Source organism: Rhipicephalus microplus, chromosome 5 (genome assembly GCF_043290135.1).
Source record: "Rhipicephalus microplus isolate Deutch F79 chromosome 5, USDA_Rmic, whole genome shotgun sequence".
Taxonomy (NCBI): domain Eukaryota; kingdom Metazoa; phylum Arthropoda; class Arachnida; order Ixodida; family Ixodidae; genus Rhipicephalus; species Rhipicephalus microplus.
The window spans coordinates 15,552,025-15,577,751 of NC_134704.1; the positions used below are offsets into that span (position 1 = coordinate 15,552,025).

At 48.5% G+C, this 25,727-nt stretch overlaps 1 protein-coding gene across 9 annotated transcripts in view; it reads left to right on the forward strand.

Moving 5' to 3' along the window:
• Dys (Dystrophin) overlaps nt 1–25,727 on the forward strand; it is a 462,180-nt gene that overhangs the window by 180,706 nt on the left and 255,747 nt on the right. For all 9 annotated transcript variants that reach the window (XM_075894910.1, XM_075894913.1, XM_075894908.1 and 6 more), the window contains 2 exons: nt 890–1,076; nt 1,735–1,919. In XM_075894910.1, coding sequence (XP_075751025.1) covers nt 890–1,076; nt 1,735–1,919 — 372 coding nt within the window. The remainder of the gene's footprint in view (nt 1–889; nt 1,077–1,734; nt 1,920–25,727) is intronic.

Genomic DNA, 25,727 nt, shown 5'->3' on the forward strand with positions numbered 1-25,727 from the left:
CGCCCAGAAGCGTGCGCTACAACGCACATTGCAAACTTCGTGACACCCTCGCACGACGCCATTGACATTGCTGCAAGTAATCAACATTGCAGCAAGCTACCACCGAAGCATCAAAACAAATCGTCGGTAACAAGGTTAATGACAAAATACAGCTGCTGCCTCACTACCCACATGAAAAGTTATTGTAGAAAAGGTAGCCTATATGTTGGGTTCCTTGTACTCTGTGCAGATAACAAGCATGAAAAGCAAACTGCAAATGAAGCGAGAATTGGAGGTGCTACCATGTTGCAGAAATCGTCGATATCATTTCTGGGAGACCAGTGTTTTTTTCTAGTTTCCAGAAACCTGCGACATGATGGCGACATATGGCCCTTCGGGTCAGTCATGGCGATAGCAAATCCTGTTGTCGTCACTCGAAAATCATGTGCATGTGTCTGGGCCTAAAGTTTCGTGTTTGTACGAAGCAACTGTTGGTTGGTGCGGGCAGTTTTGTGACCTTCGCTTGTTGTGTGCTTGTCAGCCGAAAAGTCTGTACACTCGCACTGTTCATGAGCCCCGCTGTGGTGCACAGATAATTAAAAATGACTGGGTTTTTTTGCGCACAGATAAAAAGAAAACAATACGGCATGCAGCAGTGGGCGAACGGGGGTAGGGAGCGAGGCGAGGGGGATCTGTAAAATAGTAAAAAACAGAAGAGCTCCAAAGGGCAAGAAAGAGTTTAGTGTCGGTTAGCGTGAGTGCAGTGGATAAATGAAGGGGGTGAAAGGAGAAAAAAAAAAGCATAGTTTTGGTGACTGAAGTAGGGGGTGTGTCTATTACACAAGTGCATTCATTATGCGAGTAAATACAGTAAAGCAAATATCATAGACAGTTTCTTTTTCTTTTCCAGGTTGCTGAAGATACATTGCTGAGGCATGGCAACACGATTCAGGAGATCAGCTCAAAGTCAAAGGAAGTGGAAAAGTTGCTTCCTCTGTTACCTTCTACCAAAAACAAACTCGGTCATCTTAAGGAGTCGTGGGATGCAATTCAGCAAATCGTATCCCGGATAGGCCCACCACTGTCATTGGTCATAGGTGTGTACATGTTCATCACTTCATGTGGAAGTTTGTTATTTTCTGTGTGACTTTGTAGCTAACTACTGAAACTAGCATGGCCAATATGTTCTAGATTCTCACTAAAGAGAAATATTTTAACACTTGTTAAATCGAACAACTGCCTCTAACATGACTAGTTTCATGGTCAAACTCTGCAGTCCAGCTCACTTCCCAGTAAATGGAACGCCTGTTAAACAGACCATTTTAGCGCGACAGCGTTAAAGGGCTCATTTTGCAGAAATGAAAAATTCCGGTGTGAGGGTTATTGGTTGTGAGTGAAAAATTGTCATTTTGTCTGCGACCGAAAAAGTGAGAAAGACGCTTATGAAATAAATATAAAAATGTTTAGTTCGAATGAAAATAGAAACCGAGACCGCTTGCGTGGCCAGCAAGTGTTCTATCACGAAGCCACAGTACTGTTTGAAAATGCTTTGCAAAAACACTATATGAACGTCAAGTAGTGCAAGGAGGTTTAACGCATGTTATGTAATCTCCTTGTGGGTCGGAATCATGCGGGGTGTCATAACATGTGAATTTAAAGACAATTTATTGAATCTGTGACAGGCTGTGGTAATGGGCTGGTTGAGGCTCGACTTTTCCTATAACTGTTTCATTAGAGATTTATTGTCTGTTCCAGATTTTGAAAACATCAGCCACCCTACATCGCCGACGATAATGCCCCTAACAGGGTACACTAAACAGTGGAACGACCTCGCAGGTGAGCTTGAAAAATGGCTCAAGGCTCGCGAAAATGAACTGAAGGCCCTCAAGGTCGACTACGGTGATGAGGAGTCCGTCAACTCCGCCATTGAGTACCTAAAGGTCAGCGCATGCACATTCTTAAATGTTTATGCTAAGCATGGCTGCATGACACGGCTTGCATCACGTAACCTATTATTTACACGGCATGCTCGTCCTTGTTTTACTGTTATTTTCAGCATAATTTCGAGATAAATTCATTTTGTGCATTCCTTTGTGGATACCCTTCTTGGTGCGTTCTTTTTATGTTCGTATTATTTGTGTTTGCTTTGTCTTTATGTTTTAAGTGCTGTGTGCTGTACAAAGAAAATGGAAGTATATCTTAGAAAAATGCCTGGTGTGCCATCTGAAATCGACATAGACAACCACTGCTTTTCAAAGCTCAGACATAGTGCTGCCTACATCATTTGTTTGTCAGGTTTCTATATCCCAATATGAACGTATTGATGGTGCTTTAAATGATTCAGAAGTGAGGAACGCTTGCACTTGGGCATATGCTTCAGAAGTTTGAACGAAGTCTTCATGACTTTAATAAAATAAACTTCGTATTGATAACGGGCTTGTAGGCTTCCATACTTGAGTACTAGTGACAAGCTGAAAGGACTATGGTGGTGTACTTATATTATTATTTCTAATTTTAAGCACAAATAATAAAAAGGCTTGTGCTCTTGCCAGTAGACTGTTGAACCTACAGTGATCTTCTTGCTGTCGACAGTTGCTCAATTAGTCTGTGAATTTACTGCACACTTCTTTGAGTTCCCTGTCTTTCCGTAGTTGGTTCAATGTTTGGCCTTGGGAAACAAAAAAAGACTGCAATTTGGGTTAATTGAACTGTGATTACAATGTGAACGTTAAAGAAAATTAAGTTGGGCACATCTTCGATCAAATTAATGTCTTGGATGCAGTGAGCAAGTTAGTGCAAAGCTATATCTTGAATCTAGCATAACCAGTTTAATCTAGCAGCTGCAGTCGGGATTGTGCAGCATTGAGGAACTTTTACTTTAGCTGCTTTGTTGTAGAAGGCTATCATTATTGTATAACTCAAACATTATCTCATACGAGAGTGGTGGCTTGGGCGAGACAAAACAGACTAAGACTCTCATTTAAGGTGGCCCTGAAACACTTTTTCATAACCATGGAATGGATTCACTGAAAACGTTTATTGCCTCGCGATTTTAACGCTGCAAAAATTTAAAGAATCCGTTCAGTACGAGCGGAGTTACAAAATAATTGTCGCACGCTTCAATCGCGTTCTCTCTACTCTCGTCCTGGCGAAAGTGCTGGAGGCTAAGCAGAGAGGGATGGCAGGGGCAAATAAAATAGGTCACCATGTGTGCCTCATGACCTTGAGCACTTTTTTTTCATCTAATACGCGGCTTTTTCCGTGTGATCGCGCGCACACGCATGGACGAGTCGCGGCCTATCGCGGTGATCTCTGTAACGACCGGGCGCGCCATGGCTGATAACTGGCCTTCTACACGCGATTTATGAGTGTCTTCCGTCATTTCTCGAGAGAAGAGAAAGCAATTTTTAAATGATTTTTGTAATTTATTGTGAATTGCAGGCCCTATGCTGTGCTATGACATTTGGCTCGCGTGTTCTCGGGAGCCTCTACTATCGATCGGCAGCGTTTTCTGACCATGCTAAAGAAGTGTTGCAGGGCCACTTTAAAGTCTCTCATTTAAAGACGAGGACTCTTTTTTTTGTAATATTGTAAGCATATCAGCCGTTCGTATTATTGTTTAATTTAGGAGCTGTAGAAACGCATGGGCGACTGTTGGCCTTCGCCAACTTGCATTTCAAGCCCTGTCGAGGCAAACCCTTTTTTGTGGCACAGACGTTATCCCGTCTATCTTTTAGCCCTATGAAGGTGGCTTCACCTGCGTTTGCGTGTTGTGTGGGCAAAGCACGCTTTACAGGTGTAGGTCGAGTGAAAAAGGGCGAGTGATTGCACTTTATCAAAGAGGGATGGCTCTTTGGCTGATGCTGGGGTGAGGGTAGATAGGTACAATCTAAAGAGGAAGACCTAAGAACGCCCCCGGCGATGACGAATAGTCGGGCGACGAGTGGTCTCCCCGAAGAACTACATAAGGCCGTCCACGCCAGTCAGCAAAGATAAGTACCACGGGCTTGCTTGTTTATTCATCTCGATAAAGCATGCATTAATATTTCGTTTTCATATGCGCGTCGTTTAGGTGAACTTTTTGAATCGTGATGGAGGCATGGAGATGTTGTGGATGCCGGCAGTTAAGTACGCTGAGAGCGCGCTTTTGGCAAAGCTCTGTAACTGTCTCTAAAATAAATATTTGCATAGTTGTGTTATTTGTAGTGTGGCTTGCGTATGGTTATCCGAAATCATGAATGTTGCTTTGCCTATACTAAGTTACTAGCAGCGCTGCTATTAACCGATATGCCGCACTATTTTCTTCTTTCGCCGAAACAGTAATTGCTGGTATCGCGTGGCGTCTTGTTTCGCGCGAGCACTGCTAATGGGAGGAATATGTGACTGACGAATTTGGACAACTTGAGGCACATCTGTGGACTCAGCGGTGGCTATGGCGTATATCACGCGCCCAGGCCCGAGCTGGAATCACCGTTATGCACAAAGGCGTCGGTGAAACGGAGAAGTAGACAAAGGGTGCGAGAAACAATTTGGGGGGAGGGGGAGAGTCGGGTTAATGAGGAGGTGCAGCTGTGCGGGTAGAAGCGAAGCCACCGCGAGCGCCGCAAAGAAACGTGCCAACACCGGCGGCACGCGCTCGCGTGTGATTTCGGGGACCGGAAATGAGTCGTTGGGAGGCCGCCAGATTGGTGGCGGCAACGGTGTGTTGTCTCGGACCCGGAAGCCGGTTTCCGTGCTCCGTTTGTTCGCTCGCACACTCGTCGTAAAGCCGAACGGGCGCCATTTTGGTTTATGGTTCTTCCTCCCCGTTGTTCCTCTCTCGCCCCGCCGAGTTCCGCGCCGTTCATTGCCTTCCTTCCTCCATTCGTTTTTTTATTGTCTTCTCTATTTTACCGCCGCGCCCGACGACGCGTTCTTTGGCTTCGTCCTCGTCAGCCTGCAGCCGCGTGTTTGGCTTCTGCGCGTGTTGCGACAGTGCCGGCCCAGGCCAGACGTGCGCGCGAGGATGACGTCACTGCGGTGCCTAATGGTCCTTTCGCTCTGCCACGATAAATGGCGTGTCGGGCTAGACAGGAGTCGATTAAGTTTATTAAGCGGCAACCGCGAGAAAGCGCATTGGTGTGGCGCCACCTCGCGTCGTCAAAGCATGACGTATACGTAAAGCCACGCAACTTCGAATGGGTAGCGCATAAGACACGTATACAATACGACAGAGACGTAGACAGCGCAAGCGCTACCTCCAAACCACGTCCTCTGTACGTCTCTATCTTTTGTACGCGTTGTTGCGACCGGGGTTTCCAGACACCGGAGGTCCGGGATGAAGTTGTCGAGGCAGGAGGAAGAGAGACTTGAAGAGGGTTTATTTACAATATATACATTGCGAACTCCCTACACGGTGAGCCCTCAAACGTGGCAGGCCTCTACATGACTCCTAACATAGCGCTCCATGGTGCTTGGTTCTACATGGTTCTGCTCGGTTCTGCTCTGTTCTGCCTGGTTCTCTTCTCGAAAAAAAGCACACCGAATGAGCCGTGGGGGCTCATTATAAAGGGTCTGTCCTCCCCAGATCCCTAGATCGGGGACCGCGTACAGAGGGCACCGTCCAACCACGGATCACACATTACCCGCGAGGGTGACGAGCACGCACGGTCCACGTGAACGTTCAAAATTGAAGCGTGGTCACTGCACGGCCATGTGGCACGAACGTGGCTCCTCCTCGTCAAGGGGTGTCGCTGGGCGAGGGGTCTGAAGTTGATGACTGCATCCATCGAAAGGGCCGCCGTAAACAAGCTTCAAATGGTCGCCGAACGACTCGTTCAATTAGCGGGACGATTTCCGGCCGCCGCCGCCGCCGTCATCTTCCAAAGAAGAAGCTGCACTTGTGGTCTCCCGAACTGCTCACGGTGTCGTGGCGGCAAGACGCCGCACCCTCCGGCCAGGGGGGAACAATACATGGCGGACACAGGCCGCCAACCCGTTTGGCGACTAAAAAGGAACATCAAAAGGAACGCCGATCCACTGTCAGACCTGGCGCCGGTCCTAACAGTAGGCAGCCGGTCGTTCGGTTTGGTTTGAAGATTAAAGGAGCGCCGCTCCCTCTTCAGCTCCGGCGCCGGTCACAACAGCTCGTCCGCCGGCGGGAGAAGCGACCTGAGGGTGACCAGCTGCACAGGTTGCTCGAAGTGTCGCTGTGTAGTGCTGTCTTCCAGGCCACTGCTGATGACGCTCAGCCAAGGACTCTTTCCCTCTCGTTCCTTGTGGCTCCCCTCTGGGAAAAGCATTCATACACACCACCACAGGCACGGGAGAGCACCCTGCCCGCACTGAGACACGTCGAGTCCGACAAATTATCCAAAAGCAACCTTACGTAAGCAGTATTACCAAACACAAAGCAGCAATCGGGACGTTTCTCTTGAGGTTTCACCAAAACTCCTAATCCCGATCCGATAATAATCTTCCCATCAAACTGCTTTCAAGAAAACTAATTGTCAAGTGATGCGCTCACCGTGGCATACCCGAGTGCCTGCGTGAGTAATCCGCCGTAACCCACCAGGTATCATACTCATAAAATGAAGCATTTTACTTCACGCTATCTTTTAGTTCCCGAAATTTAGTGCCGCCAAAGCCAGTCGTCAATTCCTCTTGAGAAGACGAAAGCATAACTGCCGTGCTGCACCTGCATTAGGAACCTCTTTATTATACATCCGCAAACGCACATCACAGTGCGCCTGCCTGGAGGAGATACCACCTAACCGTTCCCTTGCTGTTGCCACTTTCACAAAGCATACATATAAACTCACGAGCTAGCTTCTCTTACACACCGGACACATGCGAACAAAACATTAAATGAACAACAAAAAAAGTTTCGCATGAATCCTGAAAAATCTCGCAAGCAATAACTTTGCGTCTCTACGCTCAGTCATAATTAGTTCATAACGTTGCTCCTGCTCATTTACACGTATCTACCATGACGCAGGCTCCTATGCGTGTCGTTTATGCAATCGCACAACGCTTACCTTAGCTAAACGTACAACGCCCAAGAAATGAACAAAACCAAAAAATGTGTTACCTAAACACTATTTGGTAGACGAGATTCTTAAAAAACACATTAAAATCCAAAACAACTTAAACAGTCAAAAGCAAATTTCAAAACAAAATAAATCCACTAATGACCATCGTCAAAAGCTCACGGATGTCTACTCCTTTTTGGGACTAACGCGCGGTGTCGCGTCCTGTGGGTCCTTTTAGGCGAACGGGAAATGGAACAATGGCAAAACCCATTCGCTTCGCCTCCGACCCCCGCAAAGCTCTGCGCTGACAACCTGCGTTCTTACTCTCGCTGAGTACCTCGCACTCCCGCAGTCCATCAAACATGCCGTCGATAGAGCGACGAAAGGGTCTGCCTTTCTACCCAACGTGCTTTTTTTTTTTTTCGTTTTGTCCGGCGGCTCGGACGCATACAAACCAACTCCGGTGCCGATGACAAACGCCTAATTCTGTACGCTCTAATGCGTGTCACTATCCTTCCAATAGATCTATACAACGCATATAGGCTACCAAAATGATAGAGCGCTAACGAAAACAAAGTACAAACGAGTTATTTACAAAATCACAAAAACAAACAAAATGTCCCTTTCAACAGTCCCGAGTCGACGTTTTCCGAGAGGCTAACAGCTGTTCGCAACAACTCTGAGTCGAACTCGCGGTGGTCGCGCCCGGAACGATTTTCTCGAGAAGCGGGGTCTACAACACGCGTCAATCGCCCTGCTACCGAACCCCGCGACGTTCCTCGAAGCCGACTTGCTGTCGCTTCCTGCCCCTCGAAAACCACCGACTCTTTTGCCCCGCACCCCGTCCAATGCACCGCGAGAACAACGGAAGGGTCTCTTGCCCCTCGACCACTTACGCACACAATGCGCTTCTCTTTTCTTTGTTCTCTGGCCGCTTGGACGCTTGCGATACGGCAACTTTCTTGAAATTTCGCTCCGCCATTTGAATACATTCCTCAAACGCGTCGCGATTTTTGCCTGCCTGTTTTTACGGCGCTTTCTCCGTTTTGCACGTCTCTTGGTGCCGTCTACGGAGCCTTTCGCCCATCTCTGATGCTCACCAGCACCCACATGCTCATCTGATTTTTCGCGCGGACTGTCTGGATAATTGCCTAGCAATCTATCCTTCAAACACTGCCGCGTACGATGCGCTTTTCTTTTCCGGCGGTTCGGACGCATACGATACAGACCCGTCAGAGATGACAACGGCACTTTTCTCGCGATTTTACCACGCCGTTTGAAACCCTTACTCAAACGCGTTGTGCTCATCTCGAGCTTTGCCTTTTTGTTGCCCTTCGGACGCTTTCTCCCCTGTGCACGCTTCTTTGTGCGGACCTGGGAGCCTTTCGTCCTACTCTGACGTTCTTCATCACCGATATGCTCCTCCGCCATCTCGCGCGCCCAGTCCTGATGATTGCCTATCAGTTCATCGTTAGACCGCGGCCGCGTAGATTGCGCACTTCTGTTCCTTACTCTCCGGCCGCTCAGACGCATGCGATTTAAGCCAGTCAGAGAAGACAACGGGCCTTTTCTCGCAAATCCGCCACGCCGTTTGAAGGTCCTCGTTAAACGCGCCGCGCTGATCGCGAGCCTTGCCGCGCTTCTGTTTTTCGGACGCTTTCTCCGTTTGGCACATTCCTTGGTGCCAAACCTGGAGCCTTTCGTCCGCCTCTGACGCTCATCAACATGGTCTACAGGGCTGCAAGGTTCGATGGAACACTCTGTTAATCTTAACTTCGTTTCCACCACCACGGAACCCTCACACCCTGCTGTGACCGCGAGCTCTTTTCCCTCAGAATGGGTTAAAACCTGTTCCATTCCCTTACAGGCACTAGCCTTCTCTTTGGCCTCAAACGGCACCGCCGCTATATCTACAGATATCAGACCCGCAGCACTCTCTTCGGCCCTAAACGGCACCGCTGCTGAAACGCACCGTTCGTGCGGTACATCTGCAAATTTCTGACCTGTAGCCCTCTCTTCGGCCTTAATCGGCACCGCCGCTACGTCGCACCGTTCGTGCACTTCATCTACAGATGTCTGACCTGTAGCCTTCGCTTCGGTCTCAAATGGCACCGCCGCTACATCGCACCGTTCGTGCGCTACATCTATGGATTGACCACTCTGCTGCAATGCCACCAATTCACAATTAAGCCTTTCTATCTCTTCATCTAATTCCTGCATCCTTTTTATATGTTCTTCATGCCTGCGCTCAGCTTCCAATTCCTCCTGGCGCCATCTTTCCTTTCTTTGCGCCCTTTGTACTTCCTCCTCCTGGTCCAATAAGTACATATTCCCGAAGTGCTCGATTTCCTCATTGTCACTATTGCTTTCGAGAATCACTTCGCGGAGTTTAGAAGCAGGCATATCATCATTAAAATCTAGCTCCAGATCCCAACACAGGTTCAGCAGGTCCTCTCTCGTCAATCTCGTAAGATCCATGGCGACTACTTTGCTTTGGCTCAGCTGTGACAAAACACAAACCCACCAGCGTTTCAATTCTGGGTCTAGAGAAATTGAAGCCTGGCAAATCTCACAGCGGAGACCACAAGCTTAAGCACCCAAGTAGCACTACGTGGCCAACATCCCTCTCTACTTTTTCTTGTTAATTTTTCACTCCTGCTTTTTACAACATCCTAAAATTTAACCCGCAACGTACCCTTAGAAATTTTGAAACATTACCACTTGTTCCTATTGAATCATCTAAGCTTTCCTGCTTTAGCGTACTTGCTCAGATAATCATCCAGTGCTGCCTTGTGCTGAGATAACAACCACAGTGGCCAGGCAGTTGTTGGTTATATCTATCTTTTAACGAATCTAGGCTAAAAGACTCGATATATCTCAAGCACAAAGCCAGGCACTCACCCCATTACGTGCGGTGGTGGTACGCTGTTTCGATCCCGCCGAGTTCCAGGGCTTTCGGCTGGCCTCCGGTACATGTCGCTCTCCGTCGCAGACTCGTATCCCACCGCTGCCAACCAGTTGTTGCGACCGGGGTTTCCAGACACCGGAGGTCCGGGATGAAGTTGTCGAGGCAGGAGGAAGAGAGACTTGAAGAGGGTTTATTTACAATATATACATTGCGAACTCCCTACACGGTGAGCCCTCAAACGTGGCAGGCCTCTACATGACTCCTAACATAGCGCTCCATGGTGCTTGGTTCTACATGGTTCTGCTCGGTTCTGCTCTGTTCTGCCTGGTTCTCTTCTCGAAAAAAAGCACACCGAATGAGCCGTGGGGGCTCATTATAAAGGGTCTGTCCTCCCCAGATCCCTAGATCGGGGACCGCGTACAGAGGGCACCGTCCAACCACGGATCACACATTACCCGCGAGGGTGACGAGCACGCACGGTCCACGTGAACGTTCAAAATTGAAGCGTGGTCACTGCACGGCCATGTGGCACGAACGTGGCTCCTCCTCGTCAAGGGGTGTCGCTGGGCGAGGAGTCTGAAGTTGATGACTGCATCCATCGAAAGGGCCGCCGTAAACAAGCTTCAAATGGTCGCCGAACGACTCGTTCAATTAGCGGGACGATTTCCGGCCGCCGCCGCCGCCGTCATCTTCCAAAGAAGAAGCTGCACTTGTGGTCTCCCGAACTGCTCACGGTGTCGTGGCGGCAAGACGCCGCACCCTCCGGCCAGGGGGGAACAATACATGGCGGACACAGGCCGCCAACCCGTTTGGCGACTAAAAAGGAACATCAAAAGGAACGCCGATCCACTGTCAGACCTGGCGCCGGTCCTAACAGTAGGCAGCCGGTCGTTCGGTTTGGTTTGAAGATTAAAGGAGCGCCGCTCCCTCTTCAGCTCCGGCGCCGGTCACAACAGCGTGTCTTATGCCCTACCCATTCGAAGTTTTGAATATTACCAACCTGCCCAAGATGCCGCATTTACGTTAAGCTACTTAACGCGAAGCTATGTTATAGTTCTAGTCGTCGTCACGCAGGTCACTTGGTCAGAAGGGGGTATTGAATAAAGGTGTATATAAAGCGAAATAGAAATACGAAAGCAAGTGTGATAAGCACTGAACCATACACCCACACTTTCACAATCAGGTGTAAGCTCGCGTGTTTGTAACCTAGCTGCTGATTTAGGAGACTACGCGATCTCGTTAGCCCCTCACAGCCTGCCTTCGGCTTGTCTGTCCGACGGTTACCATGGCGTGGAGCTGGCTGAGTTTTTATCCTTTAATGTTTGATACCATGCTTAAAGGCACTCCGTTCTCGAAGTGTGAATGGCTTAACGTGCCAGAACTCTCGTCAGTGCCTGCAGTCTAAGCACGCGTCTGACGAAATTCGATCAGAAGCACATGCGAATATAATCTCGCGATGTTCCCACGATAAACTTTATAGGGACACTAAAGAGCATAGCGATTTTTCTCGTGCTAGTGGATTGCTCCTTCACGGTAGCAAAAGCCCCACGCACGCGGCGAGCAGACGCTTGGGAATCGAGAAAACGTGCAGACAGAAAACGTGTGGCGACGCCATCTTGAAGTTTCCGCGCTGTTCACGGATTTTGATGGCGCCCGCAAGGACCTACGTAGTTTCTAGGTGGCAAAAAAAGTAAGTACATTATCCTCTGAAGGGGCCATATACTTAATATACCTGGTTTGAGGATTTAGCCAATGGCGCGAAAATACGATAAATACATTTTGTAATCAGTGACGTTTAATTTACTTTTGTAACCGATTTTCTCCTCTAATAATGACCATAGTATGATGAAATTAACGAAATTAAAGTTCTCGGAGTACACTTGAAAACTGGTTCATTGTTTACTTTTAAAAAGTGACCTGCGCCGCGTGCGTGTAGGGCGATTTTGTCAGCGCCGAGAGCCCTGTGGTGGTCAAGTGCAATTATTGATCATTTTTTAATAGCTACGAAAACCTGCCACGAGGACTCCGTGTTCATTTGGCTATCCGCAGCCAAACAGCGCGAGCAAGGACGGTCAGTTGGGCGAGTCGCTATGACGGGGTGTATCCGAGTGGGAAGCTTTCGCTCCGAGACCAGAAGATTGATTGATTGATTGCTTGCTTGATTGATTGATCGATTGATTGAAGTATGCCTGCGTGCTCGACGTGTTTGACTGCTACCTCTTCGTATATTTGTTTTTCACCATAGAGGTAAATTCACCATTGAATTTGTTCGTAAGCTTTGTTCAGTTACTCTCTCTCTTTTTTTTACCTTTCGGGTATGACGCCATCTCCTTTTGCCGGCCATCATACGCACTTTTCAGAGCCAGCTTTGTGGCTCTGCAAGATGTCGATGTGGTTTGAAGACTTGTGCTTTCTTTCTTTTTTATAACGACCCTCAGAATCGTTTCTCGAGACTGCTTCATTCGCTACTCCCTCTCGTGTCCCTTGATATTCGGCTCGTGGCGATAAAACGAGAAGTACAACGTTTTGCGGCACCGCTGTACAAATGGCAAAGAAGCACAAGGCACGAACGTTAGAAAAACAAAAACAAAAGCAAGATAATGGGCAGCCGAGACGGTGCGAGAGGAAGCGAGAAACGAGAGAGGGAGTCGTGAATCGCAAAAACGTGAGAAGCGGTGTCCGTACGCGGCTTGCACAAGCCAGTGCTACTCGGCAGCGCGGCGCTGATGAAATATGCAGAGTCTTGAAGTTAAGACCTCGCGCACCGAAATGTGCGCCGTACGTATCCCCGACTCCTCGGAAATTCACCTTTGTATCCCCTAACTATATGCGCCGACGTCTCCTGTTTATGAGGTGGACTCTCTTTCATCCTGTAGCACTGTGCTGCCGCGAGGGATATGAGGACTGCTTAGATGGGCACTATTGCGTCATGTGATATAGTGCCCAGACTGGCGCGGATCTTCCTGTTCGCATGGAGAGACGGTCTTTAGTTCAGCCGGTGTCGATGGACCAGTCTGAATGGTCTAGCAGTCTGCGTTCAGTTACCGTGACCACTGGGGGCACGTAGCTGAACGTGGAACGCTGCGTGCTCGGCCCCTTTTAAAAGACACGCTTTTCAGATTACTTGGAATCCACGGAACGTGTCTTTTCAGAAAGCGCCCATACAGTTATGATGTATTCGAGAGCAGGGCTATACGTTGCCGTCGGTGGCGCAATCGCAGAAGTGTATACGGTCAGCGTCAGAAGTTTGTAAAACACGAAACACATGAAAAATCTCAGTATTCCCACCGCGTCGGCAAGTAGACTTGAATTTACACTTTCGGCCTGTTGTAGAACGTGATGACATGTACTGTGTGGTTCGACCGAATACAGTGAGAAATTGTTCGGAAATTCAAAGATTTCTGAGACTTAAAGGTCACTAAACTTTTGGCGCCGACTGAAAACATTGTATATATAGTTTACAGTGTATACGCAGTGTATACGCAGTGCACGTAGTGTGCACTGCTCTGCATAGTGTGCATAGCCTTAGCATTCATAATTGCCTGATTAGTATACGGTTTCTTAGCTGCTCTAGCGTTGTTGAGACGGCGACAGCTGCGCTCTTAATGGGCCCCATGTTACTCCTATAGCGATGGTTTTACAGAAGTAGTACTATCGCGCGGCGCTGTCTTTTGGGCTTGGAACGAAAACTTCTTTCTCGAATACGCCATTATGCATCCCGTTATCGCGGCTCCACTTTTTTTTTTCTACGCTCAACGCCCGGATGAACATCAGGGACCTTCAGGAAACGCCCCACGTTGCGTTATTTTCCAGTCGCGCATCCTCTCTCCATCATTTCCAGCTGGTGTTGTTCACTTTTTCGATGTTGCAACAGACGAAAAGAAGGTTCGCACCGTCGACGTGCTTGTGACACTGTTGTTTGGGTCGGCGTGCGCGATTTCGAAATCTCGCGGTGCACATATTTATCGGCATTGCGCGTGCGCTACGGGACGCCTTTTGGCCAGCAAATCGCACTATGGCCCCAGGCTCCTTCGTGTAGTGGACGCCGCAAAATGGCGCATAACAGATGGCGTCGCGTCTGGCTGCAGTGTGGTGACCTCGAAGTCGGGCTTTTGCGTCGAGTATTGCGAAAGAGACTATTCTAGTTTCGATGCCTTTAACTGTTGAAAAGTTTCGCGGTGAAGTGTTTTCGAGACTTTTTTATCTTTCCCTCGAGTGTTGCCACTTCGGGGGTACTTGGGATGTGCAGACTACTTAGAACGGTAATATGAAATGTTTTTTTTTTGCGCGAGTTGTTCTGTAAGGACGCTGTGTTTAACCCCCCAACATTTCGTTAAGTTCCGGCAGCGGGAGATGTTCCTGCCGACTGCAACTTCGAGTAGGATCGTTCCACTGTTTTGTTTACTCGACTGCTTCCCCGAGTTTCGAAACCGTTTACTGCTGTTCTCAGTGTACCAAGTTGCATATGACCGTGGGTTGGCTATAAAATTCCTTTCAGTGTTTCAGTATACACCATGTTTTATTAGTTGTGTACGCTTCTCCGTGAGTGGCATTCCGCGTGCCCATGCATTGCTCGCGTTTGTAAAGACGAGCCGTTTGAACTTCTCGATACAGTGTGAAAGTACAGCCACGTCCACGTCTCTTCACGACAGTGTGAAAGTACAGCCGAATTTAGCCTGACAACGCGTGTCTTGGCGTGTGTTGTCAGACGAAATGTGGCCGTACGTTCACACTGTTTGGGTGTCGGGGGCCTGATGTGGCGGTATTTTGCAGCTGCAATCATTGTAAACTTACTGTAATTGCGAGGGAAGAAGAGGGAAAAAAAGATAAATAGGTGGGGCGGTGAGTCTCCGGTTGCATATATAAAATGTGCACGCATTCAATGAATTCGCGATGGTTCGGTCAAATCACACTGTTATGCCTCGGTGTCCAAACCGAAATGTATTGCTTCTGCAAAGGCAACCAGCGTCAAAACCAGCGAGCGAGCCTGGCCGACGCTGTCAGCGGCTACGGTGTGTCTTACGCAACGCGTGGCAAGCTCCCTCCACCCATGGGTTATATTCCAGCCTGATGATGCAATCGACGCCACCTAGCCCGGCGCGTCTTACGCAATGCGTGGCAATACCACTCGCCCATGAGTGCAGTACAGCGGCGGTTCCTGATTGGAGGCTGCTGACGCAAGGAATATCGGTGGTTCCTGATTGGAGGCTGCTGACGTTAGGGCCCAAGGGCCTATAAGAGAGCCGAGCAGACGAGTACGTCGGAGCAGACGAAAGCGTCAGAACGTCCGAAGAAATCCCGGCTAATCGTCGAGCTTCTGGAGCTGTCGGCCCCAGTGCCGAATATGTAACGCCTCTGTTTATGCCGTACGTAAATCTTGCCTTGACTCACCGTCGCCTTGTCCGCTCCGTCTATCAGCTCTGCGCAGAAGCAGCTGTGAGCTGAGAAACGCGATTACCAACAATACCCCGCGCGTGCAGCTGGTAAAATAAGAACTAAAAAAAATTTGGGTCGTAGCGTGACAGCGAGTTACTGGTAAAGGGTGTGTAAAAACGAACAAGCGAGATGAACCGAGCCGGAGAAGGAAAAGAGTGGAAGGAGAGAGTGAGCAAAAGAAATGGACGCTCCTTGATATCCGTGACGGGATCCCTCCAGCAGCAGTGTCGACAAAACAAAATGGCCGGGAACAGAATCTCTCTTCCCGCGTTCAGCGCTGCTCTCTTCACCCGCTGGTCTTTCCGCTTCCTCTGCATCGAGATGGTGTTGCGGACAGTGAAAACGGCTGTACTGGTGCAGCCGCATTCAAAGGACCAATAAGGTTTAAACAAGCAAACGGGGAAAAATATAAAAGCAGTGCAGTATGTGCTCTTTCTGGGAGTATAGGAAGCTGCTGGGTGCGCGCGAGTGTTCAAACTCTTTTGTTGGTTCTATTTCTGACTATTTGGTTTCTTTAGCGCTCGATTCTTTTTCGTCGTCGCTTTAGCGGCGCTCCAGGCCGCTCGTCGTGCCTTTAGCGAGAAGAGCACTGCAGTCCTTCTTTCGTCATTTACTTCGGCCTGGCTTGGCTCGACTCGTATTTCGAAGCTGTTGCGGCTGTGCGCTATAGCTGCTGTCACCGCCGCCGCCGCCGCTGGTATCGTAAAAGAGCGTGTCGACCGAGACGAGGTCGGGAAATAAAGCCCTCGTATCGCGGCTCTCTCTCGGAGCGACGGCGTCGAAAAGACGCGCCCAACGAACGACCCATTCGAGGCGAGCTGCTGTGCACACGAATCCTCCCTTTTCGGCTCGCCGTGTGCTCGTATTTCTCGCCCTCTGTCTCTGTGTGTGACTCGGCAAACAGGAGCCGTTTTCTCCCCCGAGGCAATAAGGTTCGGGCGCGATTGCCGCGCCCTGCGATGCTGGCGCGCGAAAGTTTGCGCGCTTCAACGACGGCCGCAATCGGCGGGTAGAAGCGAGTGTGCTCGCGGCGGCAATCGAGGAGACGCTTCTTCCGTATCTGACACGCAGGCCCCCGTCCGGCTTTGTAATCGACGGTGACGCCCGCACGCTCCGTTCAATACGTCCCGAATAGGCCGCTTCTGACAGTGATTGGAGTGCGGAACCGTTGCGTCATTGCGTATGACGTCGTTGTCGTTCCTTTCTTCGGGGTCAAGATGCGCGCGGCGCTTCCCGATAACTTCGTAGTGTCACGTCCAGCTCGACCTCCGCCATACGAACAGGGTTGCCTGTTCCGTTTGTAATTAGCAGATTTGGGATTATTTTTTTTTGTTTTTCCTCCGAGTCGATCGTAGCAGGGATCATCACGTTCACCAATTTGTGCGTTTGTCGCCCACTAATCGTGCACTGTTATATGAGCATTCAGTGGAACGGAGGCTACTCCGAAGACAATGTTTAAAAAAAGTACGTGTTTCCGTTAACAGTTCCGCATATTTTTGCTGTACAAAGTAATTAATGTTGTTTTTTACTTTGACTGATTCGTAGTTGAGTGATATTTTTATTGTATAAAAATATTTCGCACAATAAACGGTTTTTCTCTCTCTAAAAAGGGTTAGAAACCGCGAAATTTGCCCTTTTTGGTTTCTTCGCATGGGTCACGCAGCTTTTCTTTTTCTTCTTTTAAGGAAGAGGGGGGGGGGGGTTATTTTACGATGATTATTTGCGTGTTAGCTCGGTAGCGTCTGTCGATTCTGCGTACGACAGTGTCTGTGCTGTACACTTTCTCAACCTGCATGAAACGCAAACACTGCTACGGCGCCATGCACGGTCGGAAAACGAAGGGAAAGAAAAAAAAGGTGGGGAGGGTGAATAAGCCGGCCAATTGAGTTGTCAAATTAATAGAAATGCGTTTTTGTATACCACGAGGGAACATTGTTCTGCGGTAAAAATGAACAACAATCATTGTTTTACGTAGGACTGAAGTCGTGAAAATATTTTCCTGTTTGCTAACATAGGCCCTGGACGGCTACCAGTTTAACCCGCTCACTCAACCAGTTAAATTTGCTGGAGCTCGCAGATTTTCAGCGCTTTTCTGCTGTTCACAAACTCAGTTATGTAAAATGGTTAAGCTATATAACTATTCTTCTTAAGGCATAAAGTGCTGCGTTTCTGTTAACTTCGCCCTCATCGATACGACTTGAAAAGATCATTTTTTTCCCGCTTTTATCGGGTCTGCGTTTAGCGAGCCTTCCTGCAGTTTAGATAAGTCGACAGAGTGGTTTCAACGTCGTCTTTTTTTTTTTCGTCCAAGCTGCGGGCCTTTGACCTCGCCGAAACCTAATTGATCGATGAGCCTTGCTCGCGCATGACCCGAGTTTCCGTTTATTAATGCGCTGCCAATGCAAGGCCACTTTTGAAAAGTTTATGCTGGTGACATCGATGAGTTTGTATGAAGATCGGTCTTTCGAGCGCTTTTACTCTATTTTCCTAACGGTTTCTCGGCAGGCCGCACTAACCGCAAAATCGTAATGGATCGACACGGTGGTGTTTCTTACATATACTGTCATTGCTGTTTTGACCTTAATATTCCGGACTGCATGTCTGCAATGGATGGATTAACTATTCTAGCTCGCCATTACTCGGTGCTGTTTCGTTCCCTGGTCGTTTTGTCAGTTTTAATTAGTCACTGGTAATCGTGGATGTAGGATGCATTCGACCATAAATGAAATACACCATCCCCAGTCGCTTCGACGCAAGTTCTGTTTTTTTTAATGGTTGTTGTTATTACAGTCTCAGGCATCGTCGTCTTTTTGGGAGCAGCAATGTTAATAATAATCTGGATTTTTACCTCCCGAAATCAGTAGATGATTACGAGACACGCCGACGTGAAGCGCTCCGGAAATTTTGGCTATTCTGTGTTTCTTAACGCGCGCTCGCATCGTATAGGGCATCGAAATGCGACCGCCGGGGCTGAGATCGGACCCGCGACTTTGGTCGAGTCAGTAGCTGAGCAACGTTAACCACTCACCGAGGCGAACGACTGCACTCTAAGCCGAAAAGGAGTAAAGTGGGGTATGACATTGGTGCTTTAGGGGACTAAATGGGCTACCACAGATTTCGAACCGATTTTGCACTAACTGCGGGAGCAACTGCAAGGGTTCAACTGTTACCCCCTTGCATTTACTCCACTTCGTTTAAATGTGGGTCTAAGTAAAATGCTCCCAGTGGGAGTTACTGTTGAACCGTCTGCACGAATGCAAAAAAAGAAAGGCGACCCTGCACATGTGGAGTATATTTTATGTTTATTCCAATTTCATCAGCACGGAAGAACGCAGTATACTGGTCATGCAACACACACACATATATATATATACGCACTAATGTTTCAAAGTAAAACAGCGCAAACACTAACTGCCCGCGCTACAGTACAGAGAATGAACTATTGGATATATATTGCACAGTATTTTGACATCCAATGCAGTTGCAGTGGGCGACTTTTACTCAGCTAAAAAAAAAAGCAATGAACATTGACACCGTAACGTGAAAATTTACATAGGCTCATTCGTAACACCGAAGCGCACCGATCTTTTAATATGAATTCATCTAATCTTCAACATCCCTCCAGTCATAGAATACGAACTAGCAGCTGGCATTCGATCATGTCGGCTGAACCAGCGTTCGCAGTGCTGGTGCACGAGTCTGCAGACACAAACGTAGCAGCGACGCTCATGCAGGAAAGCCGGCAAAGCAGCGAGGCGGCCCGCCGATGCCATACCGTGTCGGCTTGCCGACGGCGTCGCTAAGCTTACGAGAACTACGGCTAAACGACGACCGGCGATCGCAACATGCGGCTCGCGTGGAATTTTCGTCGTCGTTATTTTATAGTCACAAATGAACAATAGGTAGGTGTCCAATGTGCGCGGTGTCTTATGAAGTGATGTAGATATCTGTATACTTACAGCGACGAGACCGCTCGCAGGCATGGTTATTTCGTCGTGCTGGTAAGGGCCGTTCCATGTGCTAGCCCCACAGCCGCAACGCACGTGCCGGCACACCTGTCGCACCCAAGCGGAGGGTGAAAGAGCGTCGCCAATTGGCTTATTTGCCCCCGGCTTGCGTGTGGCAGGGGTCCCGGCACGTGCGTTGCGGCTGTGCGGCTAGGGCATGGAACGGCCCTAAAAATTCTCCTCTAGTTAGTTTTAGTAAACTATGCTGCAAGCGCCAGATGAAATTGTGGGGGTATGGCCACCTGTTAACAACCACTTAGCAACTAAGTCCCTCGGTGTGCACCGCCGGCCGCACGCTTAGTCGTATCCGCGATCGCCTCACGCTTGATGTTTGACGACGATCGTCGCATGGAGAAAAATACACAAGTTTACCTGAGCTTTAATGCAGGAGATATTAGCTTGATATTGATGACGTACGAAGCCTACTTTTTCTATTTGTCGCTTTGAAGTTGTGCCCACTCATTGTGCGGGTACACGACCGCTGACGAACTGCTTTCATTTATTAGTTTTGTTAGTTTTGTTCGTAGTTCTAATTCAGCACATTGAAGCGAGTTATCCGCATTGCCCGTGTTCGCGGAGACTTTCACTTGTTTTCGTCCCGCCCGTGCCGGCATGGTGGAAACGTGAGGGCGCTTGCTGTGTGCACTGACTGCGTGTTGTACTTGCCTCTCATAACATCTTCTATTATTTCCGTAGTGCTTCGCTTTCACAGTCGCGTATAGCCGATATAACTTGTTTTCGTGATCGCACACCGCGCCGAGCATTGCAGTGCAGCATCGACAATCGCGGCGCCGTTACCCTCCCCGTTGGTCCCTTCATTGCCGGGCGTTTGCGCACGACACGCACTGTCGCGCATTTAGTCCCTGTTGGACGAACCGTTCGTCCACTGGTATAACGATTGCAGTTAGTTCAACTTTGCCCAATTTCGGCTCAGAGTGTACTAACGTTGCGTGAAGGGTTATAACGTGAACTTGTTCGTGTAAATCCATCACGAGAGACGGCGCTGTTTAAAAACCCACGACGCGTTGCGTTTGCAAAAGCGCTTACATGTGCGCGTGATTATCGTCTATAAAAACAGCAACTTTACCGTTAACGTCGGCGATTTACCCCACGAACTAAATTTTAGGCGTTCGGTTACTCGTTAAACTATCACTGACAGTTAAAATGTAATCCAGACGAGCGTTTTGAGATGCCTGTATACGGCACGATTGATAGCTTGACGTTCCCAAATTACGTGCTCGTGACGGCATCAATAGTAGATATCGTTGTTTAAAGCGCTCCGTTCGGATCAATGCGTGCTAGGCACGCACATTGCGCTCTGGTAGCGGGTCATTTATGTGTGGCCGTTGTACTGCTATAGTTGTGATCCCTTTGCTCAAGCCCCGAGGTAACCCGCAGCTAAATGTCGCGTGCAGCTTACACAGAAAAGAGAGGAACAATATATGGTGGTTTTCACATGTACTAAGAACGATCGCGAGGGTTTATTTTTCTTTCTTCTTTTTGCGTTGCTATAGGTTTCTCTGCTGATATCGTTTTATAGAGCAATCAATCCGAGCCGGAATGACTAGAGACGTTCGCGTCCTTGAAGCGGAAAGTTTTTGCAGCTCATTTGGGCAAACAAGCGAACGACTGCGCAAACTGTAATGAAACGTGTGCCCCACATATAGAAACGGCCTAGCTCAATGAATCGAGTAGCATATGCTTTGTGCGCATGCTTTAGCCTAGTCACGTTACGTTACGTCTCTCTATCTATTATTACTCTGTCCTTTTTCGCTCCGAAGAGAAGCGGCATTTAGACGACGTGGCTGTCTAGAAGACCGACTAAGTATATAGTAGAGCAGAGCACTCGTAGTATAACAGGGACCACGAATAAAAAAGGCGATCGGGAGGACTCGCATGGAGGGAGTCCCGACAAAGTGGCCCGGCATTGACGAATGGCTGGCAGTAAGTGCTACGACAGCTGCGTTCGTTAGACACAAGCAATTTGCTGTATTGTTCTACTGCGTGCGTGTCCTACCTTCTCTCTCTATAAGCGTGCCACTGGTTTTCCTATTGATCGCGCAGCATTGTGTAAGATTCTCCTCCCCCTCCCAAAAATAAGAGAGAGAGAGAGAGAGAGAGAGAAAGAAAGACGTGCGGATGGCGTTGAAGAACTTTCTGGCGCAAGACAGAACGAGGAGAATCGGCGATAAAAGATAATGCCGCGTCCCCTCCAGTAAAGCATGCAGCGTTGCTCGGGCCATGGAGTTGGGGAAGGACCCTCTAAAGACGGATTCGGGCGGCACGTATAGAAATGGCTGAAGATGGGACGGCGATTGTTATTGGCCAGTGCAAAGGAGCAGCCAATAGGAACTGTTCGGGAAAGACTTTATTGTTTCTAGTTTTTTTTTAAGTTACAAGAAAGCGAAAATACGATGTGTAAGAGATGCCGCCTATCTAGAAAAGGAAGGAAAGTTGTGCTCCTTGAGAACGTGCTTCTCTGGTACTCTCGGTACACTCTGTCCTTGAGTGCGACGGCAACGTATATTGCCAATACTTGAACACTTCGAGAAAGAGATGAAATGGAACGAAGAGGTCTATCAATCAGGTTAAGAAGTGACGCTCGTTCACCCCTTACGTAATCACACGCTCAATGGAAAATAGCTTCTCTTGGTACACGGCCAGAAACCTGCAGCCGTAAAAGTCAACACCTTTCAGAATTCCTTATCGCGGAACAACTATAGCATAGGACAAACATAATTAACTTGATAGAACGCAGGCGTTCGGTCCGTTTACAACGTTTTTATTTTTTCGTGAAATAGTTGCGTTATACCATATAATTACATATAACGTAAGTAGCGAAACGCACAGTAAACAAAAGAGAAAACTTCAAAAGCGCTCGCGCGAACGAACTAAATGTGACGCCCACAATGTGTGCCAACTATTTGAGTGACCGACCGATCTGTCAAAGCGTGCGCAGTTCATCCCGTACATTGCACGTCCGATTGGAAGTCTCGACTTTCGGAGGATTTTGACGCCGGTGAAATGGAGGCGTTCGTGCATTACGACTAATAGTGTAAGTTCAGTATTTGCGTCTAGGTATAGTCGAAATTGGCCCGTTGTCCCTCAAGTGCAGGATGGGTCACAGCTACGAGCTCCAGCGATGGTTCTAGCGCGTATTGCAGACCATTGCTAGAAGAATCATTTTCCAATGCCGACCACATAACAAGGTTGATTGATTGATATGTGGGGTTTAACGTCCCAAAACCACCATATGATTATAAGAGACGCTGTAGTGGAGGGCTCCGAAAATTTCGACCACATGGTGTTCTTTACCGTGCACCCAAATTTGAGCACACGGGCCTATAACGTTTCCGCCTCCACCGGAAATGCAGCCGCTGCAGCCGGGATTCGATCCCGCGACCTGCGGGTCAGCAGCCGGGTACCTTAGTCACTAGACCACCGCGGCGGGGCACATAACAACGTTGCCACATAAGCAGTCACAGCATAGATGTACGAATGCGTTAGTGCTAGCAACACACTTGCAAGACCGACTCTTTAGTTCTGGCACTTCTGATTGTGCGTTATGAACAGTGGTGATCGTGGGCATATTCTATAGCAGTCTTTGTCTTTCTCTTGTCATCTTTCTAGTCTCCTACCCACCTTTCATTGTTGGTTATGACAATATAAATTTGTTCTGGTTAACGTTCATACCTTCCTGTTTCTTCATCTCTCTCTCCTTCTGTCTCTATGACCGGGTTAATCGTTAACCTCTCAGCAACCAAATAACTTCGCGGATTCGCCGTCTGACTGATTGCTTATATAGCTTGTGCCGCACAGCAGTGTTCTAATGAGACTCAAGAGTCTAGGTTGCGTAGGCTACGACCAGACGCACACAGACACACACACACTATCTCTCTCCGGTAGAAGTAAAGCCGCGAACGAAGCTTTTGTTTTCGCGAGCCTCTCCCTGTCTGCTCTTCGAGACAGCCAATGAAAAAGGAACTAAAAAGGATGCAGCCAAAGGAAGCTTGACGTATGTCTTTCGCCATTCAATCGCGGAATGTCGCAAGACGGCCGAGTCGCGCCTCGATCCAGCACCCGACGGCTGCTGCTACTACTGCTGGAAAACGCGCTGCTGTTCGCGTCTTGATACCATTTTAATGAACCGTAAGAGAACCAACTCCCCGCTGGTGTAGCGAAGACGTGAGAGCGGTGGTCTGTTAAACTCTATTGCTACTTCTCTGTCTGTTTCTTTTTTTCTCTCTCTCTCTCATTCTTTAGCGCAGCTGGTTACGCAAACTTCACTCGGGAGAACGACGTGACTTGGCAAACTTGATGGCTCTCGAGCACACTACCGCCACGTGGTGAAGATGATTATGCTTCGTGGCAGAACGAGAAAGTGATCCCGTTCTTTACATTTGTTCAGTGGGCTACCCGGAGCAGCAGCGCCGGCAGTTGAGTATGAAAGTGATCATAGTGTATGAATTGCGGACCGATGCGAACGAATATACGAGCGGACGCGTTCTCTCTAGAAGCAGGAGTGAACGCCTTTACCTCCGCGTTCCCGGATAAACCAGTTCGCACTGGCTTTATGTGTTGCTTTCTTGTAGCACTGCTGAATGATTCCGGTATGGCGTACCGTATAATAACAGGACGTACCTGCAGTCTCGGGCTTATATTCTGGGGCAGTGACGGCGCCGACGATTTTAAACCTTCCTGTACGGTGACGTGGACGCCGATCGCGTGGTCTGGTTCTATTAAAATCAACTAAGGCGAACTGGTTTTAGCATACATACTAAAGAGAGGAACAATGAACAATTACGGCAAGGTGAATTACACCGCGGGAATCACGAATGGGGGCCGATCCTCTTGACCGGAGGGTTGATTTACCGGAGAAGGTGCAAAACCAAAAATATCGTCGTCCTTTGACATGTCTTAAGTTCTGGCTAGAGAGAGAGAGAGAGAGAAGAAGAAGAAAAAAATATCAGAAAGGTAGGGAGGTTAACTAGACTAAGTCCAGTTTGTTACCCTACACGGGGGAGAAGGGAATGAGAGAGAAAAAGAGAGAGCAGGAGATACACATTGCACATAACATCACGTCAAACAGGATATCGTGATATCTGCATTGTGTAGGCTATGTACTTCTTATTAATAATGTATTAAGAAACTTTGGGAACGTTCGGGCGTTCGTGCTCAACAAAAAATGTATTCCGTCTTGGAATGCACTTCCTTGTAGATTCGCATAAAATTGGGCTTGTGCGAATACTCTGTGTCCTCGAAAGTTCGATCGCACGATGTTCGGTTTGGATTGATATTAAAATTAACCAAGTTTTCGAATTAATCGGAACTAACGAGTGTACTTTGGCATTTTCCTTCTGTAATGCGCCTGAAAGTTGGTTTCACTGCGGTTTGTGTCGCTCTTTGGTGAAGTTATACTTCAGGTGGAATTCACTGTGCCGTGAAGCCACACCTCAAAGTGAAGTATATATTTTACTTCAAGACTGACATAACTCTGTTTTTAACGTTTTCTGAACTCATTATGCGCTAACTAGTAAATTCTGAAACGTTGAGGTAATAAGTCAAAAACATTTGAGAATTTTTATTTGCTTCAAATTCGTTCCCATCCTTCCAAAAAGTAACCATCGCACGAGGCTTTATAAAACACCTCCCGCCATATTTTTCGGACACCGGCTAGAGGTGGCGCTTCTCAGGATGTTCTGAATAAAGTTGTTTTTGGTGTACAGCTAAACAAATTGGAGGCATTGCGCTATATTTTCGTTTGTTGATATGTGGCTTTATGGCCACTGATTAAGCCAGTCATTTCCACACACTTAGACATTTGCGTGTCAATCAGAAATAGCAAATTACTGAACACCGCTTCTTTCTGTGTGAGCAGTTTTCGTGAATACTAGTCTGCTTGTTCGTGTGCGATAATGCAATTTATGAACTTGTTTAAACCTATAGCTTCAGAGGCTACCCCGTGCACCTCATCAGCGTACTGCCTCAGATTGTTAAAAAAAGAACGCACGAAGCTAAAGTACGTGACGGTATTATGGGGTGCGCGTGGACCCTTGTCGTATACATTGGGCCAGTGTCTGAGCTTTCTAGTGCGCTTTTCTCTGCGGCGGGTAGCTTTTATCGGAGAAAGCAGGGGGCGCTTCCGTCGACGCGAGAGACCGCGACTGGGTGGAATGAAGCGTCTCCATGGCAACGAGCGCCGGCCCGCGCGCGCCATGGCGGCCGCGGCGGCGGACTTCGGCGGCCGCCCCCACTGTGCCGGCGGTCGTCGTTGTGAGCGCGCGGTCCTGCGCGCCTCCCCCCTTTTTTTTCCCACGCAACCCGAGGCTCCGACACGCCGTCGGTGGCTTCCGCTCGGATATCCACTGCAGGGTGTTCGCCACGAAC